This window comes from Hippocampus bargibanti, linkage group LG01 (assembly GCF_051943395.1).
Source record: "Hippocampus bargibanti isolate YZ-2025 linkage group LG01, ASM5194339v1, whole genome shotgun sequence".
Taxonomy (NCBI): Eukaryota; Metazoa; Chordata; class Actinopteri; order Syngnathiformes; family Syngnathidae; genus Hippocampus; species Hippocampus bargibanti.
Genome location: NC_142734.1, coordinates 3,827,690 through 3,850,902, shown reverse-complemented (window position 1 = coordinate 3,850,902; position 23,213 = coordinate 3,827,690). Strand labels below are relative to the sequence as shown.

Sequence of the window (23,213 nt, the reverse complement as noted above, 5' to 3'; positions counted from 1 at the left end):
CACTGTTTCATAGAAAATATAGCACTGAAGCAACTTAGGTTGAAATTCACCTGACGAACGACCGCTCGGAACGTATCTCATTCGTAAGGTGGGGAATGTCTGTCCTGTATCTTCTCCCATTCCCTTTTGATGAACTTCTGTCAAAGTCGCTGTTTCACCTCGAGTGTCTCGTCCTGCCAAGTAGGCACTTTGTGCTGAACAAGATGAATTGGATGGAAACGGGAATACGATTACTGAAGACAAATCACATCCTACGAATTTATAGAGTAATGGTATTACTCACACGCACATGGACAATTACATGCACATGCATTCATCAAGGGGTGTGTATCATGTCGGGATTGCTCGCTCTGGATTAGTGGTCGAGGGATCGGGCTAAGTGGCAGGTTCACAGAAGAAGCAATTCAACTCTAGCAGTTTGGTGCTAGCATATATTTCCTCGTGAAACAAACTCTCTAAGTGGTCAAAACACTGTTCAGAGTTGTGGGCAAGTAGTCTCATATGCTATTGTTCTCCATGTGCTCGAAGACAGTCGATGTAGCTCAATTGCGGGGCAGATACATGGATACATTGATTAAATAGATGTCTCGTTCCACCCCTATTCAGAACCATGTGTTAAAAGTTGCGATAGACGATAGGGACGTAGATCTCCTTTAACTGCTGTCTTCGGAAACAGTTTACTACTATAAGACCATTGCCGCTCTTATTGTACCTCTTTTTCCGCCATTTGTTTCCCTGCTCTGATTCTTTCATATTGAAAATATCTGACTGAAATCTGTAGACTTGATGATTTTTGCCCTCCACAATAATGTGAATGTGTCCTTGCTCAACATTTGGCCAATCAGTCCATCTGTGAGTTTGTATCTGGTATTCCATCAACTGATAGAACAACTGAAGCATACGTTTTTTTGTTTTATCATGTCCGTGCCCATTTCTCCCTCTATTACAAATCATTATTGATAACTCAGTCAGTAGATGAATGCATGTTTCCTGACAAGGGACCACTGAAATTAAATTACGACCGTCCCAAGCTGTCAATTCATTCATCCTTTCCATTTTGGTTCCTTATTGCCCCGCCCACCACCACCACGCAAGTTCAGGAAATTCCCTTCATTTCGTCACCAAGGCAGAAAAAAAAATCAGCGGCATCTTTCGGTCAGCTGACTCATTTAGTTTCTGTTTTTATTTTAAACACTAGATTTTGTATTGTGTAGGTCAAAATAATGCTTGGTTTAACACAAAGCAGAAATGAGAGGAATTCATTCTAGGCGTATGTATAAAATAAACCCTGTAAAAATTACATTTGGCAATGAGAATGCTTATGTCAAATGAAAAAAAAATGTGGAGCAATCGTTACATCTACATATTACTGTATCCGTAAAGAAAATGTCAGACTTTGGTTCACTTTGATGGACTTTTGTAGGCTCTGGCATCCAAATCAGCATGAACTATATCTTCACAAAAGTTTAGCCTTTTTGCCCTGTTTTAAAATTTGTGCAAGTAAACATTGAAAGGAGACTTTTTCTCTCCTTCCCGTATTGTTGCAACCAAACACTGCCTTGTAATTCATTAAATGTTAAGTAAATGTATCCGCTCAAAGTTTCAAAACTTCTAATCATCTTGGCATATTAGCACATGTAGCTATGTAGCTGGCTATTTATTAACTACATGGCTATCTAGCTAGTTAGCTAACTGTCTAGCTGGCTATCTATTTGTTATCTATTGGCTATCTGTCCAACTAGCTCGCTATGTAGCTGGCTATTTATTAGCTATATGGCTAGTTAGCTACTGTCTAGCTGGTCATCTATTGGCTATCTGGCTATCTTTCTATCTATTTGAATTATTTCGGGGTTAAGTGAACGCTTGTGTATGTGGCTGCCGCTTCTCACCCGCAGAAAACCCGATCCTGTGACTGAAAAGTGACTGAGAGTTTTGAAAGGCGCTTTGAAATCAAATGTATTATTATTATTATTATATAATTTGTTCTTATTTTTGTTTTCCTCTTCCTTTCATAACTTTGCTTCTGTAAATTGGGAATGTCTCCATTGTGAGACTAATAAAGGTTATCTCATCTTAATTGTTCCTTGAATGTGCTTGGACAAAACGCAATAAATAGTAGCCCAAATGTAACATTCTTCTGTGTCTCTTTCCACAGTGAACGAGTACGTGTTCATGGTCCAAGCCAGAGGGATCCGGATCAGAGAAAATGTGAAGAATATCGGTGCTCAGGTCCTGGAGCAGGTGGTGAGAGGTGCCTACAGCAATGGCACAGGTATTGAACCGTACATCTTTCTACACTGAGGCCCAGGAGGATTGTGGATCACTCTTTTACGAATTATAGTTTCTAAGACACATCCGTGCCTGTTTCCAGATTACTCTTATGACTTTAACATGAGTGAGAGTGATGCCCCTCCCACCGCATACCTCCCTGAGGGCTTCATGTACCTCCACTCACAAGTTTGCCCTGAGAAACTACCCTCTATGAGTAAGTTCATTGTTTATTTTGTTTTAGCTGTCCGCAAATGTTTGCTGTCAGGGGTATTTTATTTTATTGCCGGTCCCATTATGGTCCCATTTTCCACTATTATTTTGGTGTCACGGGGGTAGAGGATGGGAATTGATAAGAATTTTAGAACTCGGATTTCATCAGCTGAACTATAATTCAATTTCGTGTGACTTTCAGATCGAAAAATGATCATTAATGTTACAGTGAGACCTCAACTTACGAACTTAATTGGTTCCCAGACAGAGTGTGTAAGGCGAAAAGTGTGTATCTCAAAAAAAAAAATTCCCATAGGAAACCATTAAAATGGGAATAATCCGTTCCCGGGTTTTCATAAAATATAGTTTTTAACTAAATAAGCCTTAAAACTACACACAACATACCTTATTCTATGTATAATAAATGTGCTATTGTATTGTAATGAAAGAAATACAGTGCGTTGTGGGGTTTTTTTCGGTCCCATCATAGTAAAATTATCAGCAAAAAGTTCCAAGTAGGCGATCGACGTGTGCATTCAATGAGAGGGGGTGTGCAAAGTAGCGCCGGCTGGAGCGCTGTTCGGTCGTGTGCTTCCGGCGAAGATCACTCCGCCAGCCGTGGTGGGTGTGTATTATGAAAATAGTGCTTATTATAAGGTTTAATTTTCATAAATTAGAGGTTCTTAAGACGAAAAGTTTGTAAGATAAGGTGTTTGTAAGTTGAGGTCTCACTGTATATGTATATTATGCCGAATATGATATGTGGTCCAAATTGTTAATGATATGGGTAATTTTATTTCCCGATCACAAATATTCACGAGATCCTCGTTACCTGCTAGTCGGCACCCGCGCTTTCAATATTTTTTTCAATATGTGAAACGTGTGTGGGTGCGCTGCTACGCGCGTGTGTGTGTGCGCGTATGTGTATATGTGTATGTGTATGTGTACATTGGAGTCCAGACACCTCAAAATGATCAGGAAGGACTTCTTTAATCGGTTGCAAACATTGATGCTTTCCTCTTCAGAACTATTTGAATCATATTCATGACTGGATGAGTAACAAGAAAGCATCTTCTCCGAATCTGAAGCCATTGTTTTTATTCTAGAGCAAAATGTCCTTGCGTGACGTCACGAACAAGGGGGCGGGACCTTTTGGGTCCTTCCGGGGTCATTTTGAAGTAGTTTTGGGCCACTTTAACTCATTTGTATTGGTGTTTTGCATTTGACTAAAAATATCAGCCTGCATGTTTTGGGTATTTTAGATGCTATAAAACGTTTTTCTGATGTCAGTTAGGAAACGAAAAAAATGGTGTCGGTTGTCCTTTAACTACAATGTGGCCCACGGCAAAAAAAATACTTTGACTCCCCTGATTTATACAAACGTTAAATCATTGCAGGGAATAGCTTCATGTGCCTAATTATGCTTCTGAGCGCTCAACCATTAAAGCGTTTCCAACACATTGCTCTTTTTCCCCTCTCCTACGCGCCTCTTCTCTTACCACTCGTTGTAATCATTAAGCTTTTTGTCATTCCGCTATTTCGTATTATATAATCCGTGTTTTTTTGTCCTGCAAACACAGAGGGTAGATTGGAGGTGAATATGAGTGAGGTGTCACTGGAGGATGTGGAGCGATCACTGCTGCAAGAGACTACTATTGCCCCAGGAGGCCACTGGAAGCCCAAAGACTGTTTACCTCGCTGGAAGGTATGTCACCGCACTGTGCGGAGGAGCATTTGCCAAAATGCCCGCAGTCGCGCCTCTGATGACCACACTCGACTTTCTCTGTCAGTATGCTTTCACTTGAATCTCGACAAGTTGAAACGCTAAAAAAAAAGGGGCATGCCTGTGAATATCCTCAGTCATTCCTCTCATTGTATTCTCAAGGCATTGAATTGATCTTGTGGTTTGCTTAGAAGTCTTTTTTTTTTTTCAATAATGTGACAAAGAAGTCTACTCTTTGCTTGTGTCCAACACTCCTGAATACCATCCATATGTCTCAGAGGGCTAATGAATGACCCAGTAGGGTGCGCTGACAAACAAATCTTTATATTTGCTCTCCTATAGAACAAGCTTGGCTCTTTCAACTCACAATACGCTACTTATTGACTCGTTGACTGTCAGACGATGTGCAGAAATGTGTCCGCTCCGGTGCCACGGTTTTTGTCGTTCTCGCTCCAATTGCAGGACCTGGAGAGTATTGAGTTTTAGGACTACATGAACATTCCATGCAGCGTCAGAAAGCTTGGTCTTTCTTCTTTCATCAGAATTCTGAGTTAAAAATTGGAATTTTGAGTTAAAAGTCGGAATTTTGAGATAAAAGTCGGAATTTTGAGTTAAAAGTCGGAATTCAGAATTAAAAGTCGAAATTTTGAGATAAAAGTCGGAATTCTGAGATAAAAGTCAGAATTCTGAGTTAAAAGTCGGAATTCAGAGTTAAAAATTGGAAGTTAGAATTAAGTGGGAATTCTGAGTTAAAAGTCGGAATTTTGAGTTAAAAGTCAGAATTCTGAGTTAAAAGTTGGAATTTTGAGTTAAAAGTCGGAATTTTGGGTTAAAAGTCGGAATTCAGAGTTAAAAGTCGGAATTCTGAGTTAAAAGTCGGAATTTTGAGTTAAAAGTCGGAATTTTGAGTTAAAAGTCGGAATTTTGAGTTAAAAGTCAGAATTCTGAGTTAAAAGTCAGAATTCTGAGTTAAAAGTCGGAATTCAGAGTTAAAAATTGGAAGTTAGAATTACGTGGGAATTCTGAGTTAAAAGTCGGAATTTTGAGTTAAAAGTCAGAATTCTGAGTTAAAAGTTGGAATTTTGGGTTAAAAGTCGGAATTTTGGGTTAAAACTCGGAATTCAGAGTTAAAAGTCGGAATTCTGAGTTAAAAGTCGGAATTCTGAGTTAAAAGTCGGAATTCTGAGTTAAAAGTCGGAATTTTGAGTTAAAAGTCGGAATTTTGAGTTAAAAGTCAGAATTCTGAGTTAAAAGTCAGAATTCTGAGTTAAAAGTCGGAATTTTGAGTTAAAAGTCAGAATTTTGCGTTAAAACTCGGAATTCAACGTTAAAAGTCAGAATTCAGAGTTAAGTTAGAGTTAAAAGTCGGAATTCTGAGTTAAAAGTTGGAATTTTGACTTAAAAGTCGGAATTTTGAGTTCAAAGTCGGAATTCTGAGTTCAAAGTCGGAATTCTGAGTTCAAAGTCGGAATTTTGAGTTCAAAGTCGGAATTTTGAGATAAAAGTCGTAATTCTGAGTTAAAAGTCGGAATTTTGAGTTAAAAGTCAGAATTCTGAGTTGAAAGTCAGAATTCTGAGTTAAAAGTCAGAATTCTGACTTAAAAGTCGGAATTTTGGGTTAAAACTCGGAATTCAAAGTTAAAAGTCAGAATTCAGAGTTAAGTCAGAAGTTAGAGTTAAAAGTCGGAATTCTGAGTTAAAAGTCGGAATTCTGACTTAAAAGTCGGAATTTTGAGTTCAAAGTCAGAATTCTGAGTTAAAAGTCGGAATTCTGAGTTGAAACTCATAATTTTTAGTTAAAAGTTGGAATTCTGAGTTAAATGTGTGTGAGTTACTTCTGGGTTGACTGAACGCTGGTGCGTCTGGCTGCTGCTGCTCACCCGCAGAAAAACATTTTTGTTCTTATCCTGTGACTGTAAAGTGTCCTTGAGAGTTTTGAAATGATTGAATGTATTATTATTATTATTATCTGTGTTTGCTTTGCATTCATGTAACATGTATTTGCTTTATGTTCAGTTTGAAAGGAAGGATGAAAATGTGATTTTTGCATGACAACACCTTTCAATGCCAAATGTCATTGCGCAAATAAGATCGAATTGATTTTCTCCTGTTCTGTGTCCACCTGCATGTCAACTCGTGTCTCTTTGACTACCTTTTGTCGCCTTAGGTGGCAATCTTAGTCCCATTCAGGAACCGACATGAGCATCTGCCCATCCTCCTGAGACATCTCGTGCCAGTGCTGCAGAAACAGAGGCTCCAGTTTGGCTTTTATGTTATTGAGCAGGTATGTTTGCATCAAATGTTTTCGTACGAGCATTTAGACCTCTCAAAATGTCAAAATGTTATGGTGAAAATTGGAGGTTGGGGAAAAGAGAAATTGACCGTTTTCCATCAATTCATTTTGTAAAACGTACGCAATGTAATAATGGCATCAGTCAAATGATTGCGAGTAAACATTCAGCAAGCTCCATCGCTGCCCATCATTAACTCATTCACTGCCATTCACAAATTTATTCAGGAATTGAAAATATGACGTAGAGCGCCATTCCCAAATTAGTTCGGGTTTTGTGTTTTCTTGCTTGGGTGCCGATAAAGCCCTGGCCAGACCTCCGGCAATGTTTTTTCCATTCCACAAGAGGGCACAATTTCCTTTTTTTTCCATGTTAGTGCCTCGTTACAGCTTCAGCTGTTGTTAAAGTGCTATACAAACCAATATTTCATTTTATTTTGGACAGCCGCCCTCATTTCAAGCTAATCTAACTTCAGACCCATATAATTTATGAATTAACTCTTATTTTCTGATGAACAAAGATAGTCTAAGGTTTCTTACACTTCATTGAATGTTTATGTAGTCCTAAAACTCAATATTTTGTGGGTCCTGGAATTTGAGTGACAATGACAAAAACCCTGGCACAGGAGCGAATACTTTTTTGCACGTCTGGCAGTGAATTGGTTAAGTCGTCTCAGAATTGATCATGGTTTTACTGCTTACTGCTTTTGCTGCTTTTCTGTCTATAAGCTGGCGAGCTATCTAGCTGGCTACCTAGCTAGCAATATATTTGCTGTCTATTAGCTGGCTATCTAGCTGGCTACCTAGATATCTATCTATTTGCTCTATATTAGCTATCTGGCTAGATAGATGCTATCTATCTAGCTATCTATTAGCTTTATAGCTAGCTAGCTATTAGCTAGATATTAGCTACCTAGCTATCTTTCTATCTGAGTTATTCCGGGTTAAGTGAACGCTGGCGCGTGTGGCTGCCGCTGCTCACCCACGGAAAAAAAAACGTAACGCGTGACTGTAAAGTGACCTTGGAAGTTTTTTAAAGGCACTTATAAATAAAATGTATTATTATTAATATTATTATTACTGTTTTGTGCTTTCTATTTACTTCGCTCTTCACTTATATGTACAGGACTTTGTATACAGCGGTGGTTGTTTTAAAGTGCTCTATAAATACAGTTGAGTTGAGAGTTAAGCTTGATAGGTCAGGTGATGTTCCATCCAGGCCGGCACGGAGCCGTTTAATCGAGCCATGTTGTTCAACGTGGGCTACAAGGAGGCCATGAAAGATCTGGACTGGGACTGTCTCGTCTTCCATGATGTGGACCACCTCATGGAGAATGACAGGAACTACTATGGCTGCACGGACATGCCCAGACACTTTGCAGTCAAGCTTGATAAGTACTCATACATGTGAGTCCAGACACTGATTCCTTGGGACTTTCTTATAAAGCTTAATATTCATTTAATATACGTCTGATTATTCCTCAAAGGCTTCCGTATAAGGAGTTCTTTGGCGGTGTCAGCGGCCTGAGAGTGGGCGAGTTCAATACGATTAATGGATTTCCTAATGCGTTCTGGGGCTGGGGAGGAGAGGACGATGACCTTTGGAACAGGTAAGAACAGAGACACACAACCTACGCACACAGTCCTTTGAAAGTCTCCAATTGTGGCAAGTGACTAATGTGACATTAAGTATGTCCAAGAGACCGATGAACCGCCTAAGCAGATTTTGTGCCATCCCTCCTCTCCCCTGCATTTATAGTACCAGAGTTGTCATTCCACGTGCTTTGAGCGCATCTAGCTGTGCACACATCGTGCTGGTTTTTGGCTACTGATTTGAATTGATTTGATCTGCTTATACGTCCATAATGGTTTGCCGCAGTGGCGAACCATGAATTTCATCTCTAGGCCTTCAGTAGTACCACTTTCTGTCGTTGTGGGACGAATAAAGGTTTTCTGAATCAAATCTTCTTTTTCTTTCGGCTTTTCCCTTCACCACAGTTGGCTAGCTGGCTATCTGGCTAGCTCGCTACCGATACAGTGTGCTAGCTAACGCCATGCTCTTGTCACTCGCGGCTAGTGATACTATGATTGACTGGTGACTAACCAATCCTAGTTTGCGAAAACTCTTGACGGGCCTGTGAGCACCAACTCGAAATCTGATTGGTTAAAGCAACATAGACATTGACACCGCGACAGGGCCCGCAGAACTGATTGTGAAGGCGTCCAGGTAGATTTATGACCCTGGTAACAAATGATGGCTGAAATGTGATTGGTTAAATGCTTAAATACAAAAACACACATCTGGAAGCAGTGCAACAGTAGAAAAGTAATGAAAGGAAGCTGAAAGCCATTTTGGAATTATTTAATAAGAATTCATGGACAAAATATAATTAACATCAGTCCGGGAATCAGATATTTTAGGCCAGCAGAGAAGGCCTTGCAGGCCTTGACGGTCCGCCACTCGTGTGCCCGGATGAGCGCATAGTCTTGGCAGGCATTTTATGAACATATGGTCATTAATGTCACCACCGCAGTATTTATGCATGGACGATCATGTTTGTAGGGTGCTGTATGCCAATTACACCGTAAGCAGACCACACGGAGATCTGGGGCGCTACATGTCCATTCCACACCACCATCGCGGAGAGGTCCAGTTCCTGGGGAGGTCAGTTGCAAGCTAAACTCATTTGCACGCACACCCTCCATCCACTCTCTAATTGGAGTGAAGCTTAGGCTCATGTGAGCAAGTCACATGAAAAACCCGAGCGGTGACTTGAAGGGTATTCAAACTTGTTTCAAGACTTTGCATGTGACATATTTCAAACTGCGTAGGGACCAGTCGCTTAAGTAACTTGCTAATAGATACAGTAATAATAATAATACATTTCAGAACCTTTCAAAACTCTCAAGGTCACTTTACAGTCACAGGATACGGTCGCTAATAGATAGCTACCTAGCCAGCTAGGTAGCTAAACGATAGCTAGCTAGATAGCTAGAAAGCCAGCTAGACAGCTAATAGACAGCAAATAAATAGTTAGGTAGCTAGCTAGCTAATATAGACTAATAACAATAATACATTTCATTTAGAAGCACCTTTCAAAACTCAAGGTCACTTTACAGTCACAGGATACGGTCGCTAATAGATAGCTACCTTGCCAGCTAGGTAGCTAAACGATAGCTAGCTAGATAGCTAGAAAGCCAGCTAGACAGCTAATAGCAAATAAATAGTTAGGTAGCTAGCTAGCTAATATAGACTAATAACAATAATACATTTCATTTAGAAGCACCATTCAAAACTCAAGGTCACTTTACAGTCACAGGATACGGTCGCTAATAGATAGCTACCTTGCCAGCTAGGTAGCTAAACGATAGCTAGCTAGATAGCTAGAAAGCCAGCTAGACAGCTAATAGATAGCAAATAAATAGTTGGGTAGCTAGCTAGCTAATATAGACTAATAACAATAATACATTTCATTTAGAAGCACCATTCAAAACTCAAGGTCACTTTACAGTCACAGGATACAGTCGCTAATAGATAGCTACCTAGCCAGCTAGATAGCTAAAAAATAGCTCGCTCGATAGCTAGCAAGCCAGCTAGACAGCTAATGGATAGCTTATAGATAGCAAATAAATAGTTAGGTAGCTAGCTAGCTAATATACACGGTAATAATAATAATACATTTCATTTATAAACACAATTTCTCGTCACTGATGCTAAACTAGTAGTTTTCCGAGAAAATTTGCAAACATTCAAGAGGTTCTTAAAAATCTCTTCAATGTGCAATACATTTGTCAAGGGTGTGATACCTCCTCACTTGAAAAAAAAAACGTATATGCATAAGCAAAACGCATGTCACGGCCTCACTGTAGAAGTTAAGCTGAAATACCTTGGGGGGGGAAATGATGTATTGTGTGTTTGCACCCTCGCAGGTATAGTCTTCTCCGCCACTCAAAGGAAAGGCAGAAATTGGATGGCCTGAACAACTTAAACTACTCCCCCCTAGTGTCCAAGAGGCCTCTGTACACTAACGTCACGGTCAACTTAAGCAGAAGTCTTGCACCTGTAGCCGACTACTGATGTTGGCAGAGCTGGTCTGAGAAACCACCTGGAAATCAAAAGTCCTCTGGGACATCAGCCATATCTCACCAGTTGCGGCACTGCTGAAAAAGCGTTTTAGTTTGTTCGTGCTTTCTTTCTTTTGTGGGTATGCAAAACAAAAAAAAAAAAGACGAGAAAAAAAACACACAAAAAACGGAGACTCAAACAAAAAGCGTGCTGGCTAAATCATACAAGAAAATCGGGGTGGGGGGGGGGGGGGGTAATGCTGCACTTTTTTTGTGCCACAATCCACCAATTCACTCATCTGGGATTATCTAATCTTCAGTGTCCACATGCCTTTTGCACCATTTTGGCCTTCAACACCCATCTCGTCATTCATTTCTTTCATTGAGTCTGCGATTCACTCATCACTGCACTTCAGTTTACATTATTTCTACAAAATAGGCCGTGAGACACACTTGCCACTCTTGCACGTGCGCAGCAGTTTGACTTAAAAAAAAAGTGATGACGTGGTCTCTTATTTTGCTTTTGCACTTCTTACATGAATGCAGTAGTCCTGTGAAAATATGTGCATGTACACACACACACACACACACACACACACACACACACACACACACACATATTACCGCGTGGGATCTTGCAGCTGGTTCTGCAAGTTATGCCAAAATCTACAAATGAAAAGAACTATAAAGAGTGTTCAATCTATACATGAGATAGTTGACGCTAAATTTAGAGTCATATTAATACGTTGCTAATTTCTTACAACTCTATTTTACCCTGTGAACGTACCATTTGAAGACTGTGATATTTGTCTTTATCCTGTTGCTTTGGGTGTAAATGGCTGCCAGCGAGTGTCTGTTGGGTAGTAGAGAGTTTTGTTGTTGTTTTCTTCTCGTCCCGTTAGCAATAAAACCCGTAATATCACAGCAGATGAATTTTGACCAGACTGCCTCACCGTACCGATGCAATAGCGCGAGTGCTAGCATACACTGGCATTGAAACGACAGAGACGGACGGATATGCAAAGCTTGCGTTCGCCGCATCTTTGCCTAAATTAACGCGCCACTGCGTGAAGAAGAGGGATGCGTTTTCAGAATCTCTGCATGTTCGCGTGCTTGTCTTGAGAGGAATGTTAGCAAGGTAGAGCCTATGCTAATGGCTTGTATGACTCCAGTTGTCGTGTCATCAAAGTGCGAGTGACAGGATTGACTTCAGACTCCATTTTGTTTGCCTTGTATAATCACAGACCCAATTGTTTGTTTGTATGTGTGATCGCCTCCGTTTTCACATGAGCTAACTGGAGCTAGAGATACTTGATTGCTGTCACTGTCCAGGTGTTGTTTACATGAGTTTGTTTTCAGCTATTTGTCCTAATGTACCCCTACTCCTCACACCCCACTGTAAACCTTTAGATTTGTATCGATGCCTGCCTTCCATAATATTATTTCAAAACTAAAAACTAAAAAAAAAACGTCTTTCTTGCAGATTGGAATCTTTAAGGGACAACCGACACCATTTTTTGTTTCCTAACTGACATCAGAAAAACGTTTTATTGCATCTAAAATACCCAAAACACGCAGTATGATATTTTTAGTTGAATGCAAAACCAAAATCTGCAAAAAAATAAACCCGCAAGTGGCCAGTTTCAGAAGGTCCCGCCCCCTTGTTCGTGGTGTCACCCCAAGACGTCTTGCCTTGCTGGAGAATCAAGACAATGGCTTCAGATTCGGAGAATATGCTTTCTTGTTACTCATCCAGTTATGAATATGATTCAAATAGTTCTGAGGAGGAAAGCATACATGTTTGCAATCGATTAAAGAATTATATGTGCCATTTTGAGGCAACATTGAGGGAAAATCTCTCACCCAAAAAAAAGAGGCACAAAATGGTGACAAAGCTCCGTGTAAGGAATTAATCAGCCCGTTTCCACAGGCTGATTAATTCCTTACACGGAGCTTTGTCGCCCTCTTCTGCCTCTTGTTGGTGCAACATGACGTTTTCAGACCAAACAAGTACAGCAAAATGCATCGACGTGATGGAAGGACTGCTACAATGTGTCCTTTTTTCGGTCAGGGGCGTTCCTTCACTGACGTAGGGTGAGGACTCGTCACCAACTCAAAAACAAGACTTCCGGAATATTCCCTGCGAGTCTTAAAACGTAAAATATAGCTATATGCGGTGGAATCTTTGTAAAATACGCTCAGTAGAAGTCATTTTAAGCCATTTTTCAAATTATGGACACAACTTGTCCGTAGACGTCGGTTGTCCTTTAAGGCATCCATTCGTTGATTACTAACTGTCAGCTTGTTTGTCCAACATGGCGGATCGACATCGGCTGACGTTCTGCTGGTCGTCAGCGATCAAATAATTGCCCTTCTTTGACTTAAGTTTGCGCCATGTTTACCAGCTCAACCCAAATATATGGATCCATGAATTGATACAAATAATAATAATAATTATTATAATAATACAAATTGAGACATGCTCTCACTGGCTGTCCTCTCGTCACAGAGCTACTCCATTTCACTCATATTGCCTTGTATAATTTTTTGTTGTCATTTTTTTTAGTTGGGGGGCTGGGGGGATGAATTACTGCTGTTCCCACAATGAGGCTGGTCCTCTTTCTATTTATTTGATTTCTTATGAATTATTTTCTCAATGTGTCTTTTTTTTGATGATTTGACAGTTGATGTGCTGATTGATGATGATGTGATGTATGACAGGCTGTGTTAGAAGCACTGAATCTTGTAGTCATGTGTATGTGTGTGTGTGTGTGGGGGGGGGGGGTGTTGTGAGGTTCGGATCCTGTGTTTATACCTGAGAGCAGCTTTATTCCACGCAGACGTAAGGTCTGATGAAACAAACCGGGACCCGTTTCAGATGGTGTGTGTGTTCAACTGCTCAGCAGACATGTCTGAGGGCGCCATTTTGTGTGACAACCGCAGGAAAAGCAATTGATTGTGAGCTTTCCAATTCTTTCATTGAGCACCTCTTTTGAAACAGAGTGACGATTATGCTAGCTTGGTTGGAATCTGTCTTCTCAAAAGTCTTTAGCTCTTTTTTTTAAAGCAATTCGAAGGACATGTAGCTACCACTACCAAAAATGGCCACCATCTAATACCTCTTGTTGTATGTACATCTACAAACTTCATTACAAATGGGAGGAGAGTTTAGCATTTCAGTGGAACCTGTGTTTTCATGAAATCAATCCAGAAAGTCTTGACTCAAATCTCATCTCTCATGAAACCAAAACAGCATTCTCCATAGAAAATCGCAATTCCAATGTAATCCGTTCCAGACATCTAAAAGTAGAAACAAAAATACAGTCTACAGAGAGATTATTGACACAAACAATATGAAATAATAAGTACAAATGACTTGTGGATAAATGAACAGTTTTATTATTCATGGCATCTTTAGTCGGGAGGGATTATATCATGTTTCTCACCTCATTAATCATATGGTTAATATTCTGAGCCTTTTGACATATCGTGACCAAAAAAAAAAAGTTTATCTAAGGCGCATTTTACAATGTAAGCACGCTTTTATGAACAACGCAAGGCTATAAATAAGCCTCCTGGTCTGCTCGGCATCGCTCGGACAAGTTGGGGTAACATAAACGTAACATCTGTCAAAAAAAATAGCGCCTTCAATATACAAGCATGACAAGAAGTTATGCTTGTATCTATTCATTTCACCTTTTGGCAAACACATTCAATCTATTATATCCCAGATTTTTTTTTAGCACAACACAGCCCCAAATGTGAACCGAGAAAATCTGATGAGCCTGTTATGAAACAACGTGCTTTTATTTTGAAAGTCTGACTTTCAGTGGACTAGTGGCATTTTGCTCTGATTTGTTTGTAAATGCTTTTATTGTGGAATATGCGAAACTTTCCTATGCAATTGGGTATATTTAATCAATGGGCATAGAAAAAAAAATAGTCCCCAAAAAACATTTCATGGGAAATCTAGGGTATACAAAAACAAAGGTTCCACTGTACTTGCTTGTTCTTGGACGTAGTATTTTTGTTTTTAACTGCTTTTAACCATCACGAGATGATTGCTTTGGTGTCAAAGTGCATATTTAGCTCCTAACAAAACGCTAATGAGGTGCTCAGTGACAGTTGTAAAAAGTCACAGTATTCGTGTAACAGATTAAAGCTTCTCCATGCGCGTTTGAGTGAAATGGTGAAACCCTCCAGAGGTGGAACTGCACTCCTTCTCAAATTGAAGTTTTGTAGTTTATTTATTTTTTTTCCCTGCACTGATAATGACTTAGAAGAGCCTGATTGTGAGTAACTCAGCAGGTTCTCTCTTTTCTTGACACTTACATGAAACACTGTATATGATTTACTTCAACGTTGCATTAAATTAAAAGCTCAATAGACAAACCCAAATGGTTTTGGTTGTAGGAGCATTTACAAAATCATTTGACGTGAAAGGGTGCTTAGGTACATGAAGAGACCGAATGAGTCGTGTATAGTCAGTCTTGGGCTTTGTCTTCAATAATGTAGAACAAACCGCTTCATCCAGCTTCTGATGAATTAAACATGTTTAGACTGACTGGTTTACACTTTTTTTTTTTTTTCGGTTGGTGATCGAGCGTGCTGGCCAGTCCACACAAACACACACACATACACGTTTTTGCTACACGGTGGGGACCAGGTGTGCGAGGGATTTGCCCCGTGGGAACTGCACACACACACACATACACGTGCACACGCACACACACACACAGACACTGTAAATGGTCTCGACAAAGACAAAGCCTGGTTGCTGATCCATGTTATGCTGGTTTAAATGAAGGAACCATACTTGGGCATCTGACAAAACTGGCAGCCTTAAAAAGCTTCTTAATTTATTGCAGTGTTTTTTCACTCAAAATGTTTATTCCCATTTTTTTTTTTACGAGCAAAAATATTTAAATTTCAATAAGTGCATATCAAGTTATAGATCATTGTAAATATCGTTGTGTGTAGTGTTTTAGAAAATCTATAAGGTCTTAAATTAACTACAGATGGTAGCATAAGGAACAAGGATTCTGTGCGCGGTTTGGCTGGTGCGGGTGCCATTTAACTTACATAGCGATGACATCCATGTTTTTATTTACATCACTGCTTCTCACCACAGCGTTTTTTTTTTTTTACTTAAAGGACAACCGACACCATTTTTTGGTTTCCTAACTGACATCAGAAAAACGTTTTATAGCATCTAAAATACCCAAAACAAGCAGGCTTATATTTTTAGTCAAATGCAAAACACCAATAAAAATGAGTTAAAGTGTCCCAAAACTACTTCAAAATGACCTTGGAAAAGGTCCCGGCCCTTTGTTCGTGACGTCACGCAAGGACATTTTTGCCTTGCTCGAGAATCAAAACAATGGCTTCAGATTTGGAGAAGATGCTTTCTTGTTACTCATCCAGTTATGAATATGATTCAAGAGAGGAAAGCAAAAATGTTTGCAATCGATTAAAGAAGTAATTCTGTGTCATTTTGAGGCATCTGGAATGAAATGTAGCGTCCCAGAAAATGCACAAGATGGCGCACAAGCTCCGTTGGAAATGGGCTGATTTGTCTGCTAGTATCAAATAGTAGTCTTGGTGCAACACACAACGATTCACCATCGCGTTATTTATGTGTTTTCCTTCTAATTTCGCCATCAACACGAAGTTTTCAGACCAAAAAAAAGTACCCAAAATGCATTGTGTGCCGCTTTCTCAGTCCGGGGTGTTCCTGACGTGACATCACCAACCCAAAATAAAGACTTCCTGAATATTCAGCGTGAGTCTTAAAACGTAAAATATAGCTATATGCTGTGGAATATTTGTAATATACACTCCGTAAAAGTCATTTGAAGTGATTTTACATATTATGGACACAACTTGTCCGCAGGCGTCGGTTGTCCTTTAAAAAAAAAAAAACGTGTTGTCACTCCCCCAAATTTTGATTCCTCTCAATCTTGCAGACGGCTGCGTTCTGCATTCATGTGGCCCAACTCACCTAAGATGCTGCTATTTACGAGACGTCACGGCATAAATAGGCACCTGCCTTTGTTTTATTTTGGGTTTTTTTTCCGCTCACTACATCTCTAAGGGTGACAGACAGCAGCTTGCGTGTTGATGAGCCTGCTACACTATAAGGCCAAAAAACACCACATGCTTTAAATGCAACAAAAAAAAAATAATAGCGGCACCCAAACCAGTGACGCACTTTGCTCTAAAATCACCAAATTATTTTCTATGGATTTTAACTACTAAAGTCAAGGAACAGACTCCGCTAAATTATTCAGGAATGAAATTATTGACATGACAATGTCCCTGTTTGTTAAGGGGCATTTTCCTTTCATTTGAATCCCTCTCAGCCACTCGTCAAAACTTGATGTCAGCCTTATGTGGATCTGTTTGTGTATTGGCATATTTAACTTTTGATTATTGAAATTTGTATGATGGGGATTTTCTTTTATACCATCATTGTTATTGTCAAAGTACACCGATTAAAAAATAAAATAAAATAAAGATGCAGCGACTCTAACTGTGTTTTTATTTTCAACCACTTGTCATTTCCATTTGATTTAGTTGATGGTTCCATTTTTAAATGTTCCAAATCATATTTTGATTGCATGTCAAAGTAAAAGCCAGACACGCAATAAGCAGAGAGAAAGCCACCACTTTGTTATCCAAAACATGACATTTACAATCTCTTGTTTCTATTTATAATTGTATTTTATTTATTATATTCTATTTATGATTGTATTTTATTTATTATATTACTTGTGTGTGACTGTAAAATGTCCTTGAGAACTTTGAAAGGTGCTTAAAATGTAATGTATTATTATTATTATTATTATTATCAATTCATCTACATGTATACTGTATAGCATTTTCATAACAGCTGTACCAAAGCGCATAACAGAACTGTTGACATAAAATAAGATAATGCCTAATATGTTACAGACAATCGTGCAATCCTGATCACTTTTTCTGCATTTGCTTTGTTGTTTGAAGCACTTTTGCCTCTGCTACCGAGACTTTTTATCATAATAATATTCATAATAATCATAATAATATATTGTATTTATGAGCACCTTTCAAAACTCTCATGGTCACTTTACAGCCACAGGATGAGTTTCTCTGTGGGTGAGCAGCGGAAGCCACACGCGCCAGCGTTCACTCAAAAAGGAAGTAACTCAAATAGATAGAAAGCTAGCTAGCTAAGAGATAGCTCATAATAATAATAATACGTTTGATTTACAAGCGCTCTTCAAAACTCTGAAGGTCACTTCACAGTCACAGGAGAAGTTAGCTAGCTAGCTAGATAATAGCTAGCTAGCTAATGGATGACTAGGTCGATAGCTAGCCAGCTAGATCAAACAGGCTCCACAAACAACCCGCACTAAACAGAACACAACTGATGAGGAACTAGATAAAATTATCGCAGAGAAAGCACCTACAAGGGATCATTCCTCAAGATGGTGAAAGAAGAAGGCTACGTTCCTCATCAAGTGTTTAATGCTGAGGAGGCATGAAACTCCATTCCATCAAGCCATCAACAACCATCACAAAGTAAATAAAATGACTTTATTATATAGTACAGTTTATTTAATTATAATACCATAGCATATTTATTATACATAAAATAAGGTTTATTTTGTGTAGTTTTAAGGCTTAGAAAGTAGAAAATTATGTTTTATGGGGACCTGGGAACGGATTATTCTCATTTTAATTGTTTACTATGGGAAATTAATTTTTGGGATACACACTTTTCGCCTTACACACTCTGTCTGGGAACCAATTAAGTTTGTAAGCCAAGGTATCACTGTATGCTTATTCATACACTCAGATGAATGCATCCACATCGAGTTCCTCATGTAGCAAGCCAATCGCCGTTTTTTTGTCACTGAAGGCGTCTCCGCTACTTGTGTTGACATCTCCCTTAAACTGAAATCCCCATCAGAAAGTAGATCAGGAACAATTGGATTTGTGGTGTTCACTGGTGTGAAATTGGATCACCATCTCTCTTCACCGATACCTCCTAAGCTGTTAGCTTCAAACGTTTGTGTGTCACTCCTCCAAACATGATTTCAGTGTGCGACACTCATACGCACACAGTTGCACGTACACATGCCCTTTAGCTTGTGACCATTTTTAGCTTTGTGTGTACCTTTCATATAAAGTGCTGACATCATGCACTGAAGGGCCCATTCGCTCATATCTGGTTAAGTCAGATATTTGAGTAATGAAACAAAAGTGCCTAACAGGAAATTATGGGTGCATACATGTGTTTGTGTGTGCAGGAATTCGTGTCCAACAGATAAGATGTTGCATCCATGTGCCAGAAGCAAATGGAGAATATGAACTATGTGTACATACCATGTGAAAAATGAAACGATTGATATTGCTACACTCCAACAGTCATTGGCCAACTTTAAATTTGATGTTTTAGGAAAATAATAATGACTCATAAAAAAGGCATTTTTAAAAAAATATGTAGTACTACAATTAGTCTGTTCCACACACCAGAAAGGGGGCAAATGTGTTTCTTAAGTACAAGTAGCAATATATCTTATTTTTAATATTGGATACTGGTTATATCGATAGTACTGCTTATTACGATACTATTTCTATGAACTCAAGGAGAAAATTACATGCCCGCAGGATCGGATATATCGATAGTCCGGTTATATCGATGTTTTTTCCGACTCCCGAAAATATCGATATAACGAGACTTTACTGTAATAAAAACATTGCTTTCAAAAGTATATTAATTTTAAAGAATATGATCATTTGTAACTTGATACTGAAATCCAATTCAAAGTGCAATATCCACTTTGACCACCGTGAGGCGGTCATGTAGACAAAGACGAAGTAGAATCTACAACTGCTGCTACTATGCTAACTATTGCCATCTTTGTCATTTTCTTCATGAAGGATATAGATCAGGGGTCTCAAATTCAGTTTACCCGGGGGCCGCTGGAGCCAGAGTCTGGGTGAGGCTGGGCCGCATCGGTTTTTCCACAAGAAAATCACAGATAAAACATTCCAATGTTCTCAAAATCTTTATTTTTAACACACAAAAAATGAATAAAACGAATAAATGGAAAAATGAATAAAAAAATTAATGAACCAGTAATAATTAAATAAAATAATTTAATGATCATAAGGCAGTTACAGACGACTGAAAAAAAAAACACTGGAAAACTAATTATTACTACTAATACTACTAATTATTTTAATAAAGTTTCAAATTCACAGTATTTTAACCTTTAACTTTCTTAACATAAAGAAAATATTGAACATTAACTGTCCTAAACATTGCTTATCTTGCCTACTTGTTCAGCTCCCCACACAAGTTTCATTCATATCAATCATGCGGGCCGCACTAACATTAATCTTTCATATCAAGGCGGGCCGCAAAATATTCTTTCGGGGGCCGCATTTGGCCCGCGGGCCGCGGGTTTGAAACCCCTGATATAGACAGTATAGCTGTGACAATTGTTAATTCATGTCTATATATGTTTCTCCACCATTTGTGTTTTAATACCTGTTGCTTGGAAAGAGATCTAAAATGTCCACTATTGATACTTCCTGTTAACACGCTAGGTGAAAAAGTGTGTCTTCCAAACATTCATTTCCCATAGGAAACCATTAAAAATAAGAATAATCCGTTTCCAGGTCACCATAAAACATAATTTTCTACTAACTAAGCCTTAAAACAACACAAAATATACATTATTTTGTGTATAATATATGCGCTATTGTTTGCCGTGCTTTCTCGGCGATAATACCCTCACTCACTGTTCCCTGCTCGCTGCTTTTCATTAATCCAAATCAACAGAAGTTTTTCAACCTCTTCTATTGCTTGAGACGGTTGCTTGGATAACACAGAAAAACCATTAGCCACACGTAGCAATGATCGATTTAGCATACTGGTACTGGGACGCTAAGTCACACAAACGCACACCTCGAGTCCATTTGAATTCACCGCTGTCATACTGTGATAGTATTTCAAGCCTCCGCTTGCAAGTTAAAGGAAAAACGAATCTCAGAAAAGGTCACAAATAAAACAACGCCTCTAGTGATATTTTTAGCATATATTCATGTGTTTGGAGGAACAAGTGTTGAAGCATGTAAACCTTGCACAGCTTTGTTGTGACTCTGGCCTGCTTTCCGTTGTACACACATGCGATTCATCTTCATCTTACTTGACGTGACTGTCTCAGACTGCCCATCCTTTCGTCTTCTGGCCGGCCTGCCGTTGTCACATCTCTGCCGATCAGTGTCAGTGTTCCTCTTCAGGCCGTCGGGCTGTCTGTCTGTCGAGCTGTCTGTCTGTCTCTCTCTCTCTGCCATTTTGAGGCAATGGGGGAGGGGAAATGTAGCACTAAAAAAGAGGCAGAAAATGGCGACAAAGCTGTAAGGAATTAATCAGCCTGTGGAAACGGGCTGATTAATTCCTTACACGGAGCTTTGTCTTCTGCCTCTTTTTGGTGCAACACAAAGTTTTCAGACCAAACAAGTACAGCAAAATGCATTGACGTGATGGAAGGACTGCTACAATGTGTCCTTTTTTCGGTCAGGGGCGTTCCTTCAGTGACGTAGAGTGAGGACTCGTCACCGACTCAAAAACAAGACTTCCGGAATATTCAGCGCCACTCTTAAAACGTAAAATTTAGCTATATGCGGTGGAATCTTTGTAAAATACGCTCAGTAGAAGTCATTTGAAGTGATTTTACAAATTATGGACACAACTTGTCCGGAGACGTCGGTTGTCCTTTAAGGTCAACCAACCTTTATTTATCCTACCTGGATAAATAAAGTTGAAATTAAACCAAAGAATATTTTTCACCTTTCAATATGTTGAAAAGCAACACGAATTTCTGCATTGACATTTATCATTGTAAACGTCAATGCAAACGTCAGCCGGAGCTGAGATGAAGATGTGACCTGAAAAGGACTCTGCACAGGAGATGTCAGAATCCGACTTGTTTGGAGCAGTTTTGCAATGAAGAACAGAGGAAAAATTCTAGCATGCACATCCTCCTGTAACCATTTTAGAAAATAATACATAGATTTTTTTACATTTATATCCCCAAACAACTTAAATTAAATTGAGCATTTTATAACATTTATGTATTATCCACACTGCTCATGGATATCATGAGCGTGCTGGAGCGTCTTCAGTTCTCTTCAGGACATTTTGGATTGTGGGGGGAGGACGGAGTCCCCAAAGACAAGCCATGCAGGCACAAGGAGAATATGCAAACCTCACACAGGAAGTCCACAGCCTGGATTCAAACCCTCAACCTATGCACAATGAGGCGGATGTGCTTGCTAGTAACCAATCTTTTCACCCCATTTTACACTCTTTCAGAGTCTTTTTTTATATTAATTATACTTTTTTCCTCAGATATGGATCTTTTCTCCTATTTCACCAAGATTGTATTAGTTGTTTAGCTCATCCATGAGGCGTAGCGGGCAACAGCCAAATCCGATGCAGATCTTGTCTTTTTGACTCGGAAATTGACTTTTGTGTTTTAGGTTTGGTGTGTGGAGTACTTTGAGAGTAAAAAACATTGCTAACTGGTCACATTAAAGCCCAAAATCAGGTTTTATGAGTACCATATTGTCCGTCTGAAAATATCAGTATTTGCAAACTATGATTGGCTAGTCACATGAATGACGAGTCACTAGCCATTCCTAGTATCACTAGGCGTTCGTGAGAGCATACTGGCCAGAGCTAGCACACTGTATCTGTAGCGAGCTGCAAATATACTATGTTGATCTTATAACAGTTTTGTCAACCCACAATGGCTGGGGGAGGCGAAAAAAATGACTTTCTTGGAGATATACTGTTAAAGCCGTTTTGAAAGCGGACTTTTCATCCAAAAATAGCAAATAATATTGCAATTTTATGAGGTTATCATGAATCCACACGTTCATCGTAAAAATTTGAACTATTTCATAACAGTAATTCTTACGTTTATTCAAGTGATAGCTGATTGATTCAGAGGTATCACTACTGAAGGCCAAGAAGGAGCACCCCCAATGAATGGAGTATTTTCAAACATTTTCCATATATAAGGCGCACCGGACAGTAAGGCGCCCCTTCAACGAATGAAAACAGTTTTCCTAATATAACATATACAGTAAAGTCTCGTTATATCGATATCGGATATATCGATAGTCCCGGTTATATCGATACTATTTCTATGCACGCACGGAGAAAATTACATGCAAACAGGGTCGGATATATCGATAGTCCCGGTTATATCGATATTTTTTCGGACTCCCTTGAATATCGATATAACGAGACTTTACTGTACATATATAAACGTTTTCCAAATATAAGGAACACCACATTACAAGGCGCTACATGCAGCATGACGCACTAATTCTTCTACAGGGGGAATTGGAGGCGATGGCTGGTGACAGTAGTTGCGAGTCCTGTTGTAGCTCAATATTACTTCACATATAAGGCATAACTGCGTATATGGCGCACGCTCATCTTTTGAAGAAAATCAAGGCTTTTGGATGCACCTTATACGAAAAATATGGTAATTGTATTTATGTGACCATTCACTGTAAGTACCGGTAATTTTGCAGAGCGTTTTTTAGGCAGTAACTCACAGTATACAGTAAAGTCTCATTATATCG

General features: G+C 39.2%; 1 protein-coding gene across 2 annotated transcripts in view; it reads left to right on the top strand.

Moving 5' to 3' along the window:
* Positions 1–16,725, top strand: part of b4galt5 (beta-1,4-galactosyltransferase 5) — a 45,286-nt gene extending 28,561 nt beyond the window's left edge. For both annotated transcript variants that reach the window (XM_088990863.1, XM_088990854.1), the window contains exons 2-9: positions 2,156–2,272; positions 2,372–2,485; positions 4,062–4,186; positions 6,372–6,488; positions 7,714–7,901; positions 7,982–8,104; positions 9,058–9,159; positions 10,425–16,725. In XM_088990863.1, the coding sequence (XP_088846989.1) occupies positions 2,156–2,272; positions 2,372–2,485; positions 4,062–4,186; positions 6,372–6,488; positions 7,714–7,901; positions 7,982–8,104; positions 9,058–9,159; positions 10,425–10,572 (1,034 nt within the window). In that variant the 3' untranslated portion in view covers positions 10,573–16,725. The remainder of the gene's footprint in view (positions 1–2,155; positions 2,273–2,371; positions 2,486–4,061; positions 4,187–6,371; positions 6,489–7,713; positions 7,902–7,981; positions 8,105–9,057; positions 9,160–10,424) is intronic.
* Positions 16,726–23,213: the final 6,488 nt, after the last annotated feature.